We start from the raw sequence: 17,256 nt of genomic DNA on the forward strand, positions 1-17,256 counted from the left end.
GTCTTTTCCAGATAATGTAGCTGCCTGGTGCTGGAAACATTTATTTACGTGAGAAGGTGAACTCACTGATTCAGAAGCTATGGTTCTGTGCAGGGAAATTTCCTGTGAACAAAAGGTTAAGATCACAGCCCACCTTCCTCCTCCTCCTGCTTGACAGACACTAGAAATCACAAGCATACAGACAGCACGGGAGCAAACCTTTCTGCCTAGAGCCTGCAGAGAGCATTAACACCAAGCCCAGGATCTTTTATTCTGCCTTTGGAAACAAACAAAAGAACCAGAAAGTGAGACCACAAGGCATTTGAGGAAATACTGAGAAAAGATGGCCATGTCAAAGGAGAGTGGAGATGCTCATTCACCAGCAATCCAGGCTTTCTTCAGAGGAGGGCAGAAGTCACAGCTGAGAAAATATTTCCAATGTAAAGAACTCTTAAAAAATAAAATTAAAAAAAATATAAAAAATTAAAATAAAATAAAGTAGTTTTGACTCAGCAACCTCATGATTTTGGCTAAAAATCAGCATTTACAATAAGATGTTTACACAACCAAGGAGAACACTCCTATAGTGATCTTGATTGCAGTGGTCTAAAATCAGATCAGTACAGAACAATTTTTTCAATAAGGTAACAATATATCAGCTTGTTCTTATGCCCCTTTTGCTTGTGTTCGAAAACATCCCTTTCCATTTTAGCCATCTTATATGCTTCTGAATTACAACATCATATCTTATTCCATAAGTTCTCACTTAGCAAAGCTGATCAAGCATGGGCAAATAGCTTATGGAACCAGTAATGGTAAGAAAATTTTTCTGCTTGTGTTCTTCACTTTCCCTTCCATCACCCCTTCCGCAGTGCTCCTTGCTTCTTTTCTTTCATCATGTTTTAACAGGGCATCTTGCTCCTTTCCCCAGGTACCATGTAGCTGTGCGTGTGAGATAATTACTGTGACAGCAGCGCTCTATAGCAGCGTACTGCCAGAGTCACATCGAAAGCAAAAATCTCCTATGGCTTAACATAATCTTACCCTTCCTCAGCACAGGGCTTGAGAGCCCATGACAATTACTGGTGTCAAAAGAACCCTCTTTTTCCGTTGTCAGCACCGCAAGGCACAAACACATAGCCTTCCTGTTCTTTATAGGTGTTTCTTTTCCTTTCACAAACTGACTTCTCCTTTCTTGTTGTGAGGGAAGTCAAGTGCAATTCTGCCAATTCCAGCATGTCAGAACTGAGAGGACTCACTAGATACTCCATTAAAACCAGAGCCAGGCAAGAGAGGCCACCGTCCACCTGAACAGTCACCAGTTCGTGGCAGCCAGAGCCACGTGCCAGCTCGAGTTCCGCCTGCCAGACTCAGAGTCCCAGCATCCCCACACGTGGGGACGTCTCTCTGAAGCTCTCCCATGCACACACAACTCTGGTGAATCCACCTACCCATCTGCAGTTTTAAATATTTGCAGCACTGTGGTAGAAAACCAACCCTGATCGCCAATGACAACCTATTTTGAGCTTTGGGCGAAGAAAACTGCTAAAAATGCAGTTTTCAGACTTTACCAAGTGTTGCTGTTAACATGCATCAGTTACATTATCCATTCTTCAGCTATTTTCTCTTTGGCCTACTGCCTGCCATAAGTAAGTACAAAGGGGAAGGGAAGGGAAGGGCACGGTCAAGATATATCCCAATGCTCAGAGCCATATTCTTAATAAATAATAATAATAACAATACTAATCTCTATGTGTTAAGCTCACAGAAAGGCATGTTTTAATGCCCGATTTTTAATAGCCCTTGGTTAGAGTGAGGTCTACAGCATACTACCTTCCTCCTGCCAAACAATCACATTTTAGTATAGCGATAACAATGTGTTATTCAGTTATTTTCTTTAAAAAAAAAACCCTCAAACTTGAATGTCACCATGGGAACAGTCTAAAGTTGATTTTGGAAGGAGGCTCATTTCCTACAGCTTTTCTGTTGGCATAAAAATAATGTCACTGAATTGTATTAGAAGCAAATGCTTTATGAAGTATCATCTCTAAAGGTACCATTAGTTCTGAAAATATCCTAATAGTTGCATTTCTTTAGTTTCTGAAGCAGAATAAAAGGCCCAAAAAGGTTTTTTTCCCTGTTTTTCTCAACAAAAACACATCCCAAGCTACCACCAGTGTGATCTAATTCAATCATTCTTCAGCCTGAAATGTGTAATAAGTGTCAGTATGGAAAAATTCCTTCTTAGAAGAACAATTAAAACTTAAAGGAGTCATCCTGCTTGACTGGCTGAACAAACGACACATGTTCACACAAGAATAATTCAGTCAACCGTCTTAATAAGGATTTACTTTAAACAGAACCTTGTATGGGTACACTAGACTCAGTCTCATTAAGAAGTTGGATTTTTATACAGCATGAACCACTGGCAATCTAAAACAGACCCACTGAAGAATGGAATGGAAAATCAAACGCAATGTTTCAGACCCAAGCTCTATGTGCCTTTAATACCTTTCTTTTTTTTTTTTTTGAGAGTGCACGCTATGACAGACATTTGCATTTATCATGTTTTTAACTTCTTTTCTAAGGATGAACTCTCTGAATCTGCATCTTCCAACTCGGCTCTGTGTCTTTTTAGTCCTCCAAGAGATTGAGTACTCTCAGTGCCTGCACGATACAAGTCGGCCGTATCCTCCCTTGTGCTCACATCGTAGCTGTTGGAGTCCATTTCCGACAGGCAGCAGTCTTTGTGCAAGGTCACGCCCATCTGTACAAGGTTGCCTTTATCGGCATTCGAGTGCACCTGTAGTCCTTGTGTCACAGTCTCCTGCTCTCCGAAACTCTGTCCATTGTTGAAGCATGAAGGGCGAAGATGCAAGTGGCCGTTATTGTGGTTGACGCAGGCGGTGTCGAGGCTCCTCTCCTCACTGTCATCAGTCTGGTTTTTGGAGCAGTGACCTGACATGCTACGGATGGCAACAGTGGAGAACGGAGGGACCAGTGAGTGATGGCTTGAGGCTGGTTGACAGTTCTGACTATTTTTCTGTTCCACAAGTCCTGCAGTCTGAATGCATGGTTCTTCAGTACAATTATTTAGCCCTTTGCAGTTAGCTTTTCCATTGAGCTTTTTAGCCTCAAAGGAATGCTCTATACCTCCACTGCTAGTGTCTTCAGATGTGTTTTCTTGACCCTCCATCCGCCGCTGATTGTCGCATTCATGAACTTGACCATTACTAGAATTTTCTATTGAGCCACATTCTTTCAAAGTTTCTTTGTTGTGGCTTTCGGTAGAAAGAGCTGGGGAACCCTGAGGAACTACTGAACTCAAGCTCCTAGCATCTTCCTTATTTAGCAAGTGTGCTGTACTGTGCCTTCCACTAGTTCCTGGTTTCCCTTCATCATTCTCCCCATCTCCTCTTGAGGACTCACCATCTTTATTAGCTGAATATGATACGTAAGAATAATGAAGCCATTTGTATGCTTTGTAAATCTTTCTCTCCACTGATTCACTGTCGGAACAAGGAGACGTCCTTTCTTTGAGAACTTCTTTGTTGGCTGAACTCCTTTCTGGTGAAGAAGCTGGAGAAGAAGACAGATCATCTACTTTGATCTGGGGGTAGTCATAGATATCCTCACCTATGTAGGGAGTGACATTCTCTGTGTTAGTACTAGTCCTTTCCTCCTTTTGCACCTTCTGTCGGCGCCTCAGTGCATTGCGCTGCCTCATAGATGTCCGTCGTTCATTCAACTCCTCTTCATCTTCTGTACTGCTGCTGCTGCTGGAACTGCTGGATTCGTTCTCCTCAGGACTTGGGGATCGTGGCCGTGGGAACAGGTCTGTTTCTAGTTCTGCCTCGCAGGTATTGTCATCAGAATCAGACTCATTGGAAAGGGCCAGGAGACGTTTATCCTGATACTTTCTCAGTGCAGAGAGCCTCTGCTGACGGGAAGCCACATCTTCTCTGGCTGAGGGGGATTCGGTTGATCTTAAGGCCCTTAAATTATAGGCAGTTTCATCAGACTCTTCAGCCACATGTAGTGGAGAGTGATGCAAAGAGGCAGAGGACTCGGACTCGCTGTAAGCAGAGCGTTCACTGACGCCTGCGTGGAGCTGCAGGATCGTACTCTCACTGAGGTCACTGTCCGAGTCAGAACTCCAGCCCTCAATCTCCCGGCGCACCAGGGAGTCAAAAAAGGCCATCATCCGTGGATCTTCCTGGACCGACTGGTTGGCATAATCGTGGGACAAACCACTACCACTGTTCAACACAAGACTGATGTACTCTTCATGAGTGTAGAGGCAACGCGAATCATCCTCAATCCTACCATCCAGATCCCCCGTGCAATCAGGCTGTTTGTAAGGACTCCAGATCTGTAACGAAAAAATAATACGTATGTCTTTGAATTCATAAATAATTACAAGTGTTTGAAATAGAACAGTAGTGCATATACCCAGCCACAACTGCAAGTTGCAGATTGTTTTTATTAATTGTCACCGCTCAGACCCATACTTACAAGTATTCCAGAGATGTGGGGTATTTTCCTCCCCCTTTGCAAGTTTTTTTTTTTTCCTGCATCTATTTCACCTATCCAGAATTTAAAAGCTCTCACACTGCAGATTACCCCTCATTTCAATATTTCAGTGTGTAATAATTTCTCCCAAATTGCAGGGCTCTATTTTTATGTAATAGGGGATGCTTACTCACTAATGGTAAGAATAGTTTGTTGCCTACAATACAGCCTTAGCACTAATGAAGGCACTTGTTTCCCAGGAAACTGGAGTTGCTTGTGCCAGCGATGGAGAGTAACATTTCATCCGGCCACACAGTCACAGCTGATCAGCAGGCAGGAAGCTGAAGGTATGGAGGGGAGCAGCAGGCCTGCACTACTCCCTTCAGAAAACAGTCCTGAAGGAAAGAAAGCATCCAACATCCACTCAAGACAGCAGCAGTTTTAGTTAGTGGGGAAAGGCAAAGAAGAGTTCTATTGAAAGCTACTTTTGACATGGAGAGACACATTGTAAAGTGTAATGGTTTAACCAATAGCAACAGCCTTGACTGTGCTGTCCATCTGGCCTTCCCTCAGCTTCCTTGGTGTGGAAGGGAAAAAAAAAAGCCCCAAAGAAGACCCATCAATGTCCCTAAGAAACTGGTAATCCATAGCAAACATAATAGTCGGATGTCCTCACCTTTCTCAGTTATACTCGCAGATTCAGGGGCAATATGATTATAGCACTCATTGGACAACCACTACCACTTTATTCTAGATTGATGGTTAATGGGATGCACACCACTTACTGTAAGCAGAGCCAGTATGTAGCTTATCCACGATACTGCCTTAACTTTCTGCTTATAAAATGTCTCATTTCAGTCATGCTTTGGTTTTACCATGCTAATGAACTCAGGGAAGAAAATTCTATGCCAGCTGTCTATACAAGGATGGCTTTTTGGCACAGACTTCAGCAAACAAATCTAACTCTTCTCCCAATAGAATTTAGTCAAGTTTTGTTCCAAGTAGACAAAACCACTATCAAAACGAGTGTTTTGCCTGTGTAAATGGGATAATCAGCACTCATCTCACAGATGCGTAGTTAACACATGCAACATAATCTGATACTACTATGACAAGCACTATAAAAAAAATTCCACAAAAATGCCAGCAATTCTGTATTCACAGAGATTTTCAACAGTGTGCAGTAAGAGCTTACACCTCTAATATTGGAAATAAACCAAAATAAATTATTTGAAGTGAAACAAAATAAATTATTTACTAGTACTTGTTCAGCACAGCCAAATTTAAGATGTACAGGTAACCTTTATTCTGGGATTCTCCCAAACTTGAAGGCCTTTACTTTGCATCCTCTGTATTTTATGGTTCGTATTTAAGGAGCACAAACCTTATTGTAATGCTTCATACTCTACACCCGGACAGGCAGGCTGGCATGCCCCTTCCTCAAACAGTCTTAACAGTGTTAGATTGATCACTAGATTTTATAATTTTTTTAAGCAAGAGAATTAGAAAACTCTTAGATTCTGTATGAACCAATATAAATGGAGGAGAGGCAGTCTGCTCTGAAGTTCCTCCAGGAAGGTCTGTCTTATAAAAAAAAGTCATCTAAAAAGGTAGAAAAAGTGTGTACAGAGAGATTTCACGTCCTCATTTGTGCTACCAGGTCTTTCTGCTCTGCAGGCATCAGAGAAAATACAGCAATGTTAAACAAAGAGTCTATAGTGAGGCTTTCCCCTTCCAAGACAGGCTTGTTCACAGAGAAAGAGTAAATAATCAAGAGAAGTCAAGGGAATTCAGGATGAATACCTGTTTGTGCAGGATCAAATATCCCTGGAGATTGATAGCCCTACTTAGACATTTGCTATGAGGGAGTGTGAGGGCCTATCAGAGTCCCAGAAAGAAATCAGACTAAGAATGGCAGAACTGGGAACTCTTTAAATTGGCAGCAACTGGTCCAGTGCTCTCTGTGGCATCTGAAATGGGCTTCTGTGTAAATGGAATGCCTTTGCCTTTTTCTCATCCTCTGACTGATGTCATGTCGAGGAAGAACATGAGCAAACTGGAGAAATCATCCCACTGAAGTAACAATCTATGAAGAAGTTCTTTCTCTGTCAGAGCATTAAGGAGCTGAACATTACTCACTGATGCCCCAAGTACAGATATAAAAACTGGAACGATAACAGAAAAGAGGGGTACAAAACTGGCTCTCCACTTCAGCAGAGATGCTTCAGAGAGCATCATTAAATTGCTTGCATTCCATGGTGGCAACCCCCAAATTTTAAAACAAAAAGGTAGTTATGCTCATAGTGTGAGAATAATTAAAACCAGCTCTATTAGATTATCTGATTAGGCAGAGGCAGCTATCCACAATGACATTAATCTGTCACCATAGCAACATGGGCAAATAGACTTTGCTATCTTTGATATGCTGATGATTTTTAAACAAATGGGCCTTACAACAGTTGTGCTCAGTTACACAGCATTCCATTTCCAATACAAAACAGTATTTATTTCTGTAAATCTTTATGCACTTTATCTATTTTATCTTTTCTGGAAATATCTTCTAACTGCATAACTCTTGGTGGCCCTCCTCTAAGCCCCACACATCAGAGGGAATGCCTCATTTATTTCTCCTGCAACGTAATTAATTTTCCTGCCAGCACATCCCAATGTCTCACACACTTAACTGAGGAGAAAGTGGTATTTTTCTATTTTATATTGCTTCAACCCTCATGGTGAATGCTTGCTGCAAATGATAATTTTAGTTCACAGCCGTGCTTTTCCATACAATTTTATTGGGGTTCAGATTTCTGAAATGGAGAGCAATGAGCAGTTCATCCAGACTGATGCATCCAGCATGCGCTGTCTGGGGTAAAGGCTTCCAGTGTCCTTTATTAATCAGCTTGTTGAGACTTATTTTAGGTTTCAGAAACCTCCTCACCTGAATATCCACACTCCCTTCCCCATCTTGGCCATTGTATTCTCAGTCCTAGCAGAAATCAAACCCTAAACCACTGAGCTACTGAATTACATTCTTGCAGGTGCTTTGCAACAAAGTAAAACTAAAGCAAAAAAACATAACCACAAAGGTCAAAATCATTCTTGTGAACACTATTCATTTCAGCAGGATTAGGTCTGAGATTAATTTGTATCTCATTTGCAATCTGCATTAAAATAGCAAGTGTGTTGGCAGAAGCACGCGGAATTATTGAATGGTTTGTCTGTATCATGCCTTGATGCTGGTGCTATCAGTTCCTCACTTCTCAAGTACTAAATTTAGGCCAGCTAGTCTAAAAATTAAGAGCTCAGACAACTACTTGCATCCACATCTTTAATTCATCACAGAGTTTCTACAATTGAGGGAATGGAATAGCAGCCAACCACAGTGAAGTTTTCTTCTGTGATTTAATTCCAGAAAGATTTTTGGAAGACACTTGAAGGACAGTAAAAGGAAGGACCCTTCCTAAGGAACTGATTGAAACAAACAAATAAAACCCAACAAAACCACCAAGTACAATTTTTATTTATGGCTCTTCCTCTTGTAATCTCAACTTCGAACAAGTACATCAAGCATTTATATGGGGGAAAGAAAGCCAGCCATGTAAGGGAAGGACATGTATTCCCAGCTGGTTTTAATGCAGTAAGCAGCCCCTCAGAACTGCTGTTGTTTTTAGTGCTTTGCCCTTCTGCTAGTGGCAGTTACAACCTCCAGCCTATCTGCAGAAGTAGCTGGAATGAAGAAGAAACCACCATTGTATGGTTACCTGCAAAACGCTAAGACAGTACCCTTAAAGAGTGAAGTCATGCAGATCAGACAAGCTATGAGCCTTTAACCAATCTGATCCCCAAACCACGCGCATTACAAGCTGAGACAAAATGACACACAATAAAAGGGTAAGAAGTTTTGGCTCGCTAATAAACTTAATACATTAAACACCTTTCCCTTAATTTGTTTCTGGCTTGCAATGTTTGGGGAATTCAGTTCTATCAACGCAGTGACACGAGCTCCACTGCACATACTGCAACACAACAGGTGTTCTCTTCTAAGGAAGCATTCAAGCAAAGGCGTCTTCGAAAGAGTTACACAACCTGTGACTGGGGCCTTAATTGAACTAACCTTTTAATCACTAGGAAAAAAAAAAACAACCCAAAAAATGCCAAAACCTCAGCAGAAGTACACAAAAGCAACACAGGGGATTGTTTATACCAATTCTAATCCAACAGTCTAAGTACACTCATGCAGGAAGGATTCATAGGGTGAAAGGTCAGCAGATCTAAAACCCAAAAGGGAGAATTCAAGCTGCGTGAATCAAGATCTCAAAGGAAAAATATGCCTCTGGCAAAACTGTTGTTAAATCAGTGGCAGTTTGACTGCTTGGAAATGGAAAAATTGGTGAGCTGCTAAGACTGTTTAGTGCATTTTTGTCCAAAATCTGTATTTGACAGATTTGTGATCAAAACTGTTAGAGTGGCACGCACGAACAAAAAAAGTAGAAAAGCAAAGTAAAGTACCAGTGCAAGATGAAAGGAAAGCTGAACTACAGTCAGAACCCAAATGCTGATAGTAGCTGTAATGCAAGTGATGCAGCTGGGCACTGGGCCGGTCCACAGGTTTTGGGCCAGTTCTGGTCCATAAGTTGCAGACTACTAAAACATGATTTTGCAGGACAAGTTAATTCAGTCAACTTGTAGCTGACCAAAGCATTTACTAATACTCAAACAATGTCATTTATAGCCACGCGCAAGGAAGACTTTTAAGAAGTCATTCAGCAAATAGTTAGAAGCAGCATCAGTTCTCATTATCCTCCTTAAAAATTAAATTGTTCTGTTTTCTTTCATCTTGTTGACAGACCTAAATTATAGCAAAATTTCTATGGCAGCAGATTGTGAAGTGCATTAGTGTAGCATAATCCTCCGCCTCCCCACCCTCAACCTCTGCTATTAGAAATGACAAAAAAGTTTCTGCCTTGCTCCCACAATACTAGCTATTTTTCCTTAAGGAAAGAAAGTTTCAGAACCTAACAAAGTTCGTTACCTCTTTCCATGCCACATAAAAAGGCACAAACTTTCTAAAAATACTGTACATTGTTAGGAGATTCAGAAAAGACATTTATGGAAGGTATTAAGAGTCCTGTTTCCTCTGGAAACAGGAAGGTATGTGGAATTGATTCGATGCAGAAGTATGTACAAAAATTATAGAAGGGCTCCTGAGGCAGGATTTAGGCCAAAGTCAGCTAAGTCAGGCTATGCTAAGGCTCAGCAATACTCTTTTTTGAGAGATTTTTATTACATTTCTGCCCAAAGTATCAGAAGTCTTAAGAGATCATGTTACAGCTGTGGCCCAACCCACCCGAGAAGGACTATTTGCATGATACTTTGGTTATGTACAGAATGGAACTGGAAAAGAAAAAATTTTTTCTAGGTACAGATCCAGGAATTTCTGATCTTGTCCCTTTTCTCTAAAACCTTAAAAATTGAAATGACATTTAAAGTTGAAATAGTCAATTCAAAATTTTTGTCAGTTTAGCCAGCAAATGAGACATACCTCTTCACTGAAGAATAAGATGAGAAGACAGGATGGGTATGGAAAAGAATGATGCTGAGCAAAACAAAGCACTTCTTCCTGAAACACTGAAAGAATACATTTTCTGATAATTAGTCTTACCTTTATAATCTTTTCAACGCCAGAAGAACAGATCATGTAAGTGTGAGGATTAAACCGGACTTGGTTTACGATTGACCGATGACCTTTCAATACCATAAAAGCACCATTGACGACCCTGCCAATGCCACCTAGGGGAAGAACAAGCACACACTGAAATGAATAATTAAATCTTCACATTGCTTTGATCATAATCATTTAAAGTCATGTTATATTTGACAATGCGCTTCAGCTTTATTTTGCAATATTTTAAGGCCTGTGTTGGCTAGAGAATTCCAATTTTATGAGCAATGCCCCTATGAAAAGCTGCAAGTTTGATGAAAAGCATCCTTCCTGCAAATTAGGACTTGGTAGGGCAGCTTTAGTTCAACTGTCTAAACAAACAATGAAGGTTTTTGACTTAATATGACAAGTATGTGAATAAGAACAACATACATAACCAATGAAATCACCAGTGAAACCCGAGTGCTAAGGCATGACACTACTCACAGTTTGTAAACTTGAAGCAGAGACAAATAAAGAGGTTGACTTTCTAAATAGCTATACTATTTTTTAAATTTATTTTTTAAATCAGCAATCCATTACTATCACAATGGGTAACAATTTAAAGGAGGCAATCTTCAAGGCTCCTAACCTGAGTTACTACACTACAGTTTGACAGTATAGCCTTCCCTAGACTGGGATCTGTAACAACTCATATTTCTGTTAATCAGGCTCAAAAAGGGACCTGAAATAACACATTTAACCAGTGGGTTTTATCATTCTTTTTCACAAGGTAGGGAACTAGCTGATGTGGAATGCTTTTGTGCTAATGGTAAAACTCAAAACAGAATCCAGACAACTTTTCTGCATTATTGTTGACTCTTAATAGGTCTATACACCAAAGCACAAAAACTGTCACACAGCAATTTTTTATATTCGTAGATTCACATAATTAAAACCATAAATTTGTTAGAAAGCACATCCATGTATCTGAATAAACGAGTGTCAATCAACATGCTTTGATAACATCTTCAGTGAAAGAAATCAAAACTCTTGAAAGAGAGGAAGTAAAAACTGGAAACCTGTTCAGAGGAAAACAATCTTGCTATTTAAAATTTCAAAAGTTGCAACCGCACCTTACAGAAAGTTAAAATAATTTCATTAGCTTCTGTGCTACTTATAGTTGTGTTAACACTGAACAAGTAAACGTTATGTTCTTGCTGAAGATGTTTTGTGTTCAACAGGAGCTCTTTAAGATGAAATAGCTGCTGGTTTAAACCTTAAGCCCAATGTTGAAAAACTTGTCTTCTAAAGCAGAGAGTCAGAGTTCTTCTGCAATACATGTTTCCTAAAGAAAAACTTGCATTAACATGCAAGAGCAGCAAGACAGAAGGGTCAAGGAAAAAAAAAAAGGCATTCCTGTCTCACCTTTCATTTGTTAGGTTACATGACTGCTAAAGGACTGCAGCTAGTGAGCTTGTGTTCAGCCCCTCTCTTCCTCAAAAAAGTACTCTATCCATTCCAGTCATTATAACCACACTCCGAAGATCAGACTGATGTGTACATGGTGGACAAACCATGATAAGGATTTAGAAATGAGGAGTCATCCAACTCCTAAAAATTGCAGACAGATCTTTTTATGGGAAACTGTTCTGTTAGCAGAAATCAATTTTTGCAGACCAAACTGCAGTCTCATGGCACTGTGGGATAGAAGATAGCCTGCCTGAAGAAGGGAAAAGATGGCAAGTAACTCCAAGGACCAGAATGGATGGCCATTATAAAGACTTCGTATATTGAATGAAGGCTCGATTAAAATTAAGAAAACTTGAAGGGGAGACTATCTAAATATGTCCATTGAAACTGCACTGAGACTGAGCTACCTGGAATGGCTCTCTTATTTGGGTACACTTGTATTTTCTGTAAAGGTTTAGAGATAAATCCTGCCTTCAGCCATTGAAGCAAGATTTCACCAGTGTAAGCAAAGATGACTGAGAAGTACCTGACTGGAAAGCAAGTACATTAAATTCCAAATTGGGCTCTTTTGATTTCCTTTGCCATTTTATGAGATTCCTCATGTCTTTTCATCCTGCTCACCCTACTAGACATTCATGACCACATTCAGGGCTGATGGCAACTTGCCCTACTCCCACAGCATTCCTTCCAGCCAAATCACACTTGTCAATCCAATTGCATATATGAAGTCAGCAGTAGAAGGTTACATCAAGTCCAGTTCTCAATGTATTTATCTTGACCTAGCAGACAAATGTTCCAGGAAAGAGGGCCTCAGGAATGAAGGGACAATTTGCTTAGGAAATGTTTCCAAGTCTGTAAGTAACGCCTAAAACAAGCCTTAACTATCCATGGACTCTAGCTGCCTGGATTCAGTTCAAAACAATAAATATGCCCTATGAAATACTTACAGAAGAGTCAGAAGTTAGAGAGACAATGAGCAAAGAAAGAATTATAATGGACATGAAATACAAATTTAGGGCACCAACATCATGGGCTGCATTCCCAAGGTAGTCATTGGCCTTTTGTGGCACTGTCAGCAGTGTGAATTAACCCGTGATTATCTTCCTAGTAAAACAGTGAAAACAGTTATTTAATGCCAGAACTGTCTTCTGACATTAAACTTTAAGTGTTTATCAATACACTAAGAGCACGGGATGAAAAATGCACAGCATGCCACGTCTGGAACACAGCTCTCCCTAGGCCATAGTCAGATTCAGACAGTGTCTGAAGCCCAGAAAGTCAACTGTGCCCTGGGCTGCATCAAAAGGAGCATGGCCAGCAGGTCGAGGGAGGTGATTCTGCCCCTCTGCTCTGGTGAGACCCCACCTGGAGTCCTGTGTCCAGCTCTGAAGCCCTCAGCACAGGAAAGACATGGATCTGATGGAGAGGGGCCAGAGGAGGCCACAGAAATGATCAGAGGGCTGGAACAGCTCTGCTATGAGGACAGGCTGAGAGAGTGGGTGCTGTTCAGCCTGGAGAAGAGACGTTTCCGAGGAGACCTTATTGCAGCCTTTCAATTGAGTAGACTTACAAGAAAGACAGAGACGTTTTACCAAGGCCTGTAATGACAGGAGAAGGGGCAACAGTTTTTAGCTGAAAGAGCATAGATTTATATTGGATATAAGAAAGACATCTTTTACAATGAGGGTGGTGAGGCACTAGAATAGGTTGGCCAGAGATGCTGTGGATGCCCCATCCCTGGAAGTCTCCAACGTCAGGCTGGGCAGGGCTTTGAGCAACCTGATCTAACTGAAGATGTCCCTGCCCTTGGCAGGGGGGTTGGACTAGATGAACTTTAAAGGTCCCTTCCAACCCAAACTATTCTGTGATTCTATGATTCTATGAAGGAACTCCAAAGCTTTCTGCTTTAATATTGAAGTTCTCTAAATCTCTTTTAAGCTGTTAACAGTAAAATCAGAGGAAGCATAGCACTAGAACATACTTCACTCCTCTTAAAGTGAACTTCCCTACAAAGCCCCTTAAAACAACTGACTGCCCAATTAGAGGAAAAGTCCCCAAGGAGCAGATTATTGCAATCACAAACCCTAGCAGTCAGCTTCTACCTCGGTAGTACCATACGTTTTAATAATTTAAACCAGAAAGTGTTGACTTCAGCAATACTCTGATAATCTTTGTGTCAAATACAATAGACTGCCCCAGAACCTCATGTTTGGACAATCCCTTGCCTGATGCAATTTTAGTCTACCAACTCCTATGTGCTTAAGCGATGCCTCTAAGTAAGTGCTTAATGCACTCTTATCTTGACAGCGGTCCCTTCACTTCATAGTGGCCCAGGAGAGTTGGTATCATATATGATGAGTATCTGCAGGTCAGACATACGCCTGTGTCCAGACTTGTCTGGAATCCCCCTGGTCTCTCAGCAGAGGTTCAGCTGCAGCCACACAGCTTCCAGCCATCTCACAGTGTGAGTTAAGTTTGGTCATGTCTGCTGGCAAAATAAAGTGTATCTGTACATTAAGTGGAGGTTGGCCATAAACTGCTGAAATTCCTGAGGCCATCTTCCTTTTTTGCATGTAATAATTTCTATTTCTTTTTGCTGTCTTCACCCGAACTGGTATTTTTATTTGTATCATTACACCAGAATCAACCTCTGCTATCCCAACAAAACTCAAATTTTGCTTCTGAGGTTTGAAGGATTTTTTTGGAGGAAAGGGGTGTTGTTTATTTGCTTTTGAATTTAGTAGCATGCACAGGTCCTGCAACTGGTTTAGCATGGCAACTTTTATATTCTTAGTTACCATATGTATAAGTAGTCTTTGTACAGAAGCCATTAGCTTACAAACATGTTATTAATAATATATATACATATATAAAGAGTCCTAAAATCTTCAGAGGCTGATTATGCTGCTTTCAGAAGGTTTTTAACTTTCTAACCTCTAACTAGTGGAGGGAGAGGATGGCGATATACTAGTTGGTTTTGCAATAGTTTCCAAAAATTGCTATGCTTAATGACAGTTCTGAGTAGTGGTTTTGTGTTCTAGCTGTGCAGGTTGACTTTTTTTGGTCTGCTTTTATTTGATACACAAAGTGAAATGTAAAGAAAATCTTTCTTGCTCTACACTCTGCAAATAAGTGATCCAAAGAGGAACAATACAAAGTCTCAGAAAATTCTTTAAATAATATCCTACTACAGTTATCTGACCAGCTAGAAGAAATAAACTTATAAAAAGCTGAATCTGAAGTGTACATTTTAAAACAGATTTCCTCTACAAATGTTTGACAAGAATGCCATGGCAGCACAAGGCACATCTACAGGCTCCGATACAGACAGAAGGAAGGAATAATACAATGCTTTGAAGTAGTAGATGTCTCCTAAGTTGCCAAAGTAATTACTTCTTGGTTTGCTTTATTATTTTATGTTTTAAATATTATACTAATGAAATTCTTGTTAATTATGGAGTTTTGTAAATATTTATGCAAACGACTTGACATTTCACATATTGAGAAGCTGCTGAATGGTACATATCAACACATTTAAAAAAACACTAGTAAATCATAATGAAGGAGAGTGAGATATTTGGACAGCAATCTGACTTCCCATGTACAAGTTCCACAAAACATAGCAGTGTTTAAAAAATAAACCAAACAAAAACCACACAACAAAAAAACCTAAGAAGAATGAATTATTTGAAGGACAAAGAAAAAAGGGAAGTGATAGATTATTAGGAAAAGTGCCCTAGTGCAGAAATCCTGTAAGAATGTAGAACCGTCTCCAAACTAATGGAAGCTGCATTGTTCCAAACATTTAAAAAACTGTCAAAGCGCCAGAGAACTTGCTGGGATAAGGAACAATCCTCCACTGCCTCTGTAAAAGAAGAATTAGATGACCTCATTAAGAAGTTGTCCCTTCTATCTAGGACACTGAAAAAGAAGTCCTGCTGGTTGTTCATATAAGGTAGAAAGATGTTCCACAGACTAAAGCATAACTTCATACAAGCCTTGTGAATTACTCAAAGTGCTGAAAACTCCTGAGAAGAACCAGATATTTGCAGCTGCTGCCAGTGTGCGATGGCATACCATTCCACTGGAGAACTTGGCACTACAGCAGAAAGCTACTTTAAAATTAATTTAGTTTTCATTAATAATAATCCCAGACACATTTAAACCATAGGCCACCACCCTGCATTTGAATCCTATGAGGTCATGATGTGCAAAAGGAAGAGAGATAGCATAGTTTGAAAAGCAAATGCACAGCACAATGAAAGCAAATACGCATAGCGTATAGGGCCTCTGCCTTCAGTGCAGCAGATTATATTTAGACTCCTTAAAAAGTCTCTCTCTGGTCACTCACACACCTGTATTTGTTTCATACAGTGCACGTCAGCAGATGGCTTTGCTCCTCAGAGACCCCTCTCCAGAGAAGCGAGATTCAAACACAAGTGCTTTGTCCCGAGGGCACATGGCCATGCAGCATCCCTGCCAGTGGGATCAGGAATCTGATCAGCTTTGAGGTTTCTCAGCAGCACAGGCAAAACTGACTTGGGTCACATCAAATATGGGGTGAGAACAGCAAGGCCAAGCTCCTTTCTCCTCCTGGTGTGGTTAAGAGAACACAGTTTGGAGGAAGCACCAGGGGACCACAGCTTAGCACTTCTGCCACTACAAGAGAAAGCAAAAGGCAGTGTCTCCCCCTAAGAAAGCAGCTCCAACTCCATCTGCAGTCTGCTTCCTTCATCGTCTTCAAACCCTCCCTCTACCTCCCTGGCCAGGTGAAAGGATCAGTGTGGCCTTGCAGAGCTTTAGGTGAGCATAGGGAGCAGTGGGCTGGTGTCAGCACCTCCCTCAGGCAGCCTGCTCATCCAGGCCATCACCCACTTTGCAGAGCTTATGTCTAGAACTGGCCCCATGGTGGTCTTACACTTCCGCAGAGGTTCCAAAAGCTGAAGTAAAATTCATATTTAAACATCTAAAGAAAATGCAGAAAACTGTAGTGGTAGTGGCTATTTTTGGATGTCTGTTTTCTTCCTTCTTTTGTTGGTGCTAAATATCTGCCACATCTATCTATGCCTTATCTATACCGACCCTCCCACTGTTATCACCAGTAGAGCTGAACAACAATATGAAAGCTAAGAAAAAATTACTATAGAAATAAACTTTGGCACACCTTTTCCATTCTGTCTCCTCTCCCAGTCTGAGAGAGATTGCTGCTTCAATGTGTTTAACGGCATAGGTCCAATGGTTTTTACAACGTTGTTGGAACCATGCAAATTACCACCACCAACTATGCTTTCTGAACATAAAGGGCATAAGATAAGTTAAACGATCACACAACTGATAGCTTTTATTTATTTTTTTTTAATGGAGGTGTGAAAACTGCTTGACTGTGCATTTATTTTGTACTGGTAGCTGCAAACATGTTCAATACAATAAAGAGGAGGGAGCTTTGGTACAATTAGATGTTGCTGGGGGCTAAGGCTTCTCCACCCTCGGTGCTGTCTTCAGATTTCTAGTGCTAAATGAGATATTACACACGCTAAGGGCAGTGAGAGAAACACTCATGGATGCTGAATCTTCTTCCACTTGGATACTGCACTACAAAACACCCAACATTGCCTCGTTTTCTGATAGATGTCATCTACCCGGGACCTTTC

At 40.7% G+C, this 17,256-nt stretch overlaps 1 protein-coding gene across 1 annotated transcript in view; it reads right to left on the reverse strand.

Moving 5' to 3' along the window:
- Window positions 1–1,997: 1,997 nt before the first annotated feature.
- Window positions 1,998–17,256, reverse strand: part of DCAF5 (DDB1 and CUL4 associated factor 5) — a 74,633-nt gene continuing 59,374 nt past the window's right edge. Inside the window, exons 8-9 of the mRNA XM_065635799.1 lie at window positions 10,154–10,281; window positions 1,998–4,351 (exon numbers count right to left, since the gene is read on the reverse strand). Of these exons, the coding sequence (XP_065491871.1) occupies window positions 2,543–4,351; window positions 10,154–10,281 (1,937 nt within the window). The 3' untranslated portion in view covers window positions 1,998–2,542. The remainder of the gene's footprint in view (window positions 4,352–10,153; window positions 10,282–17,256) is intronic.

The sequence above is a fragment of the Caloenas nicobarica genome, chromosome 5, assembly GCF_036013445.1.
Source record: "Caloenas nicobarica isolate bCalNic1 chromosome 5, bCalNic1.hap1, whole genome shotgun sequence".
NCBI classification, from domain to species: domain Eukaryota; kingdom Metazoa; phylum Chordata; class Aves; order Columbiformes; family Columbidae; genus Caloenas; species Caloenas nicobarica.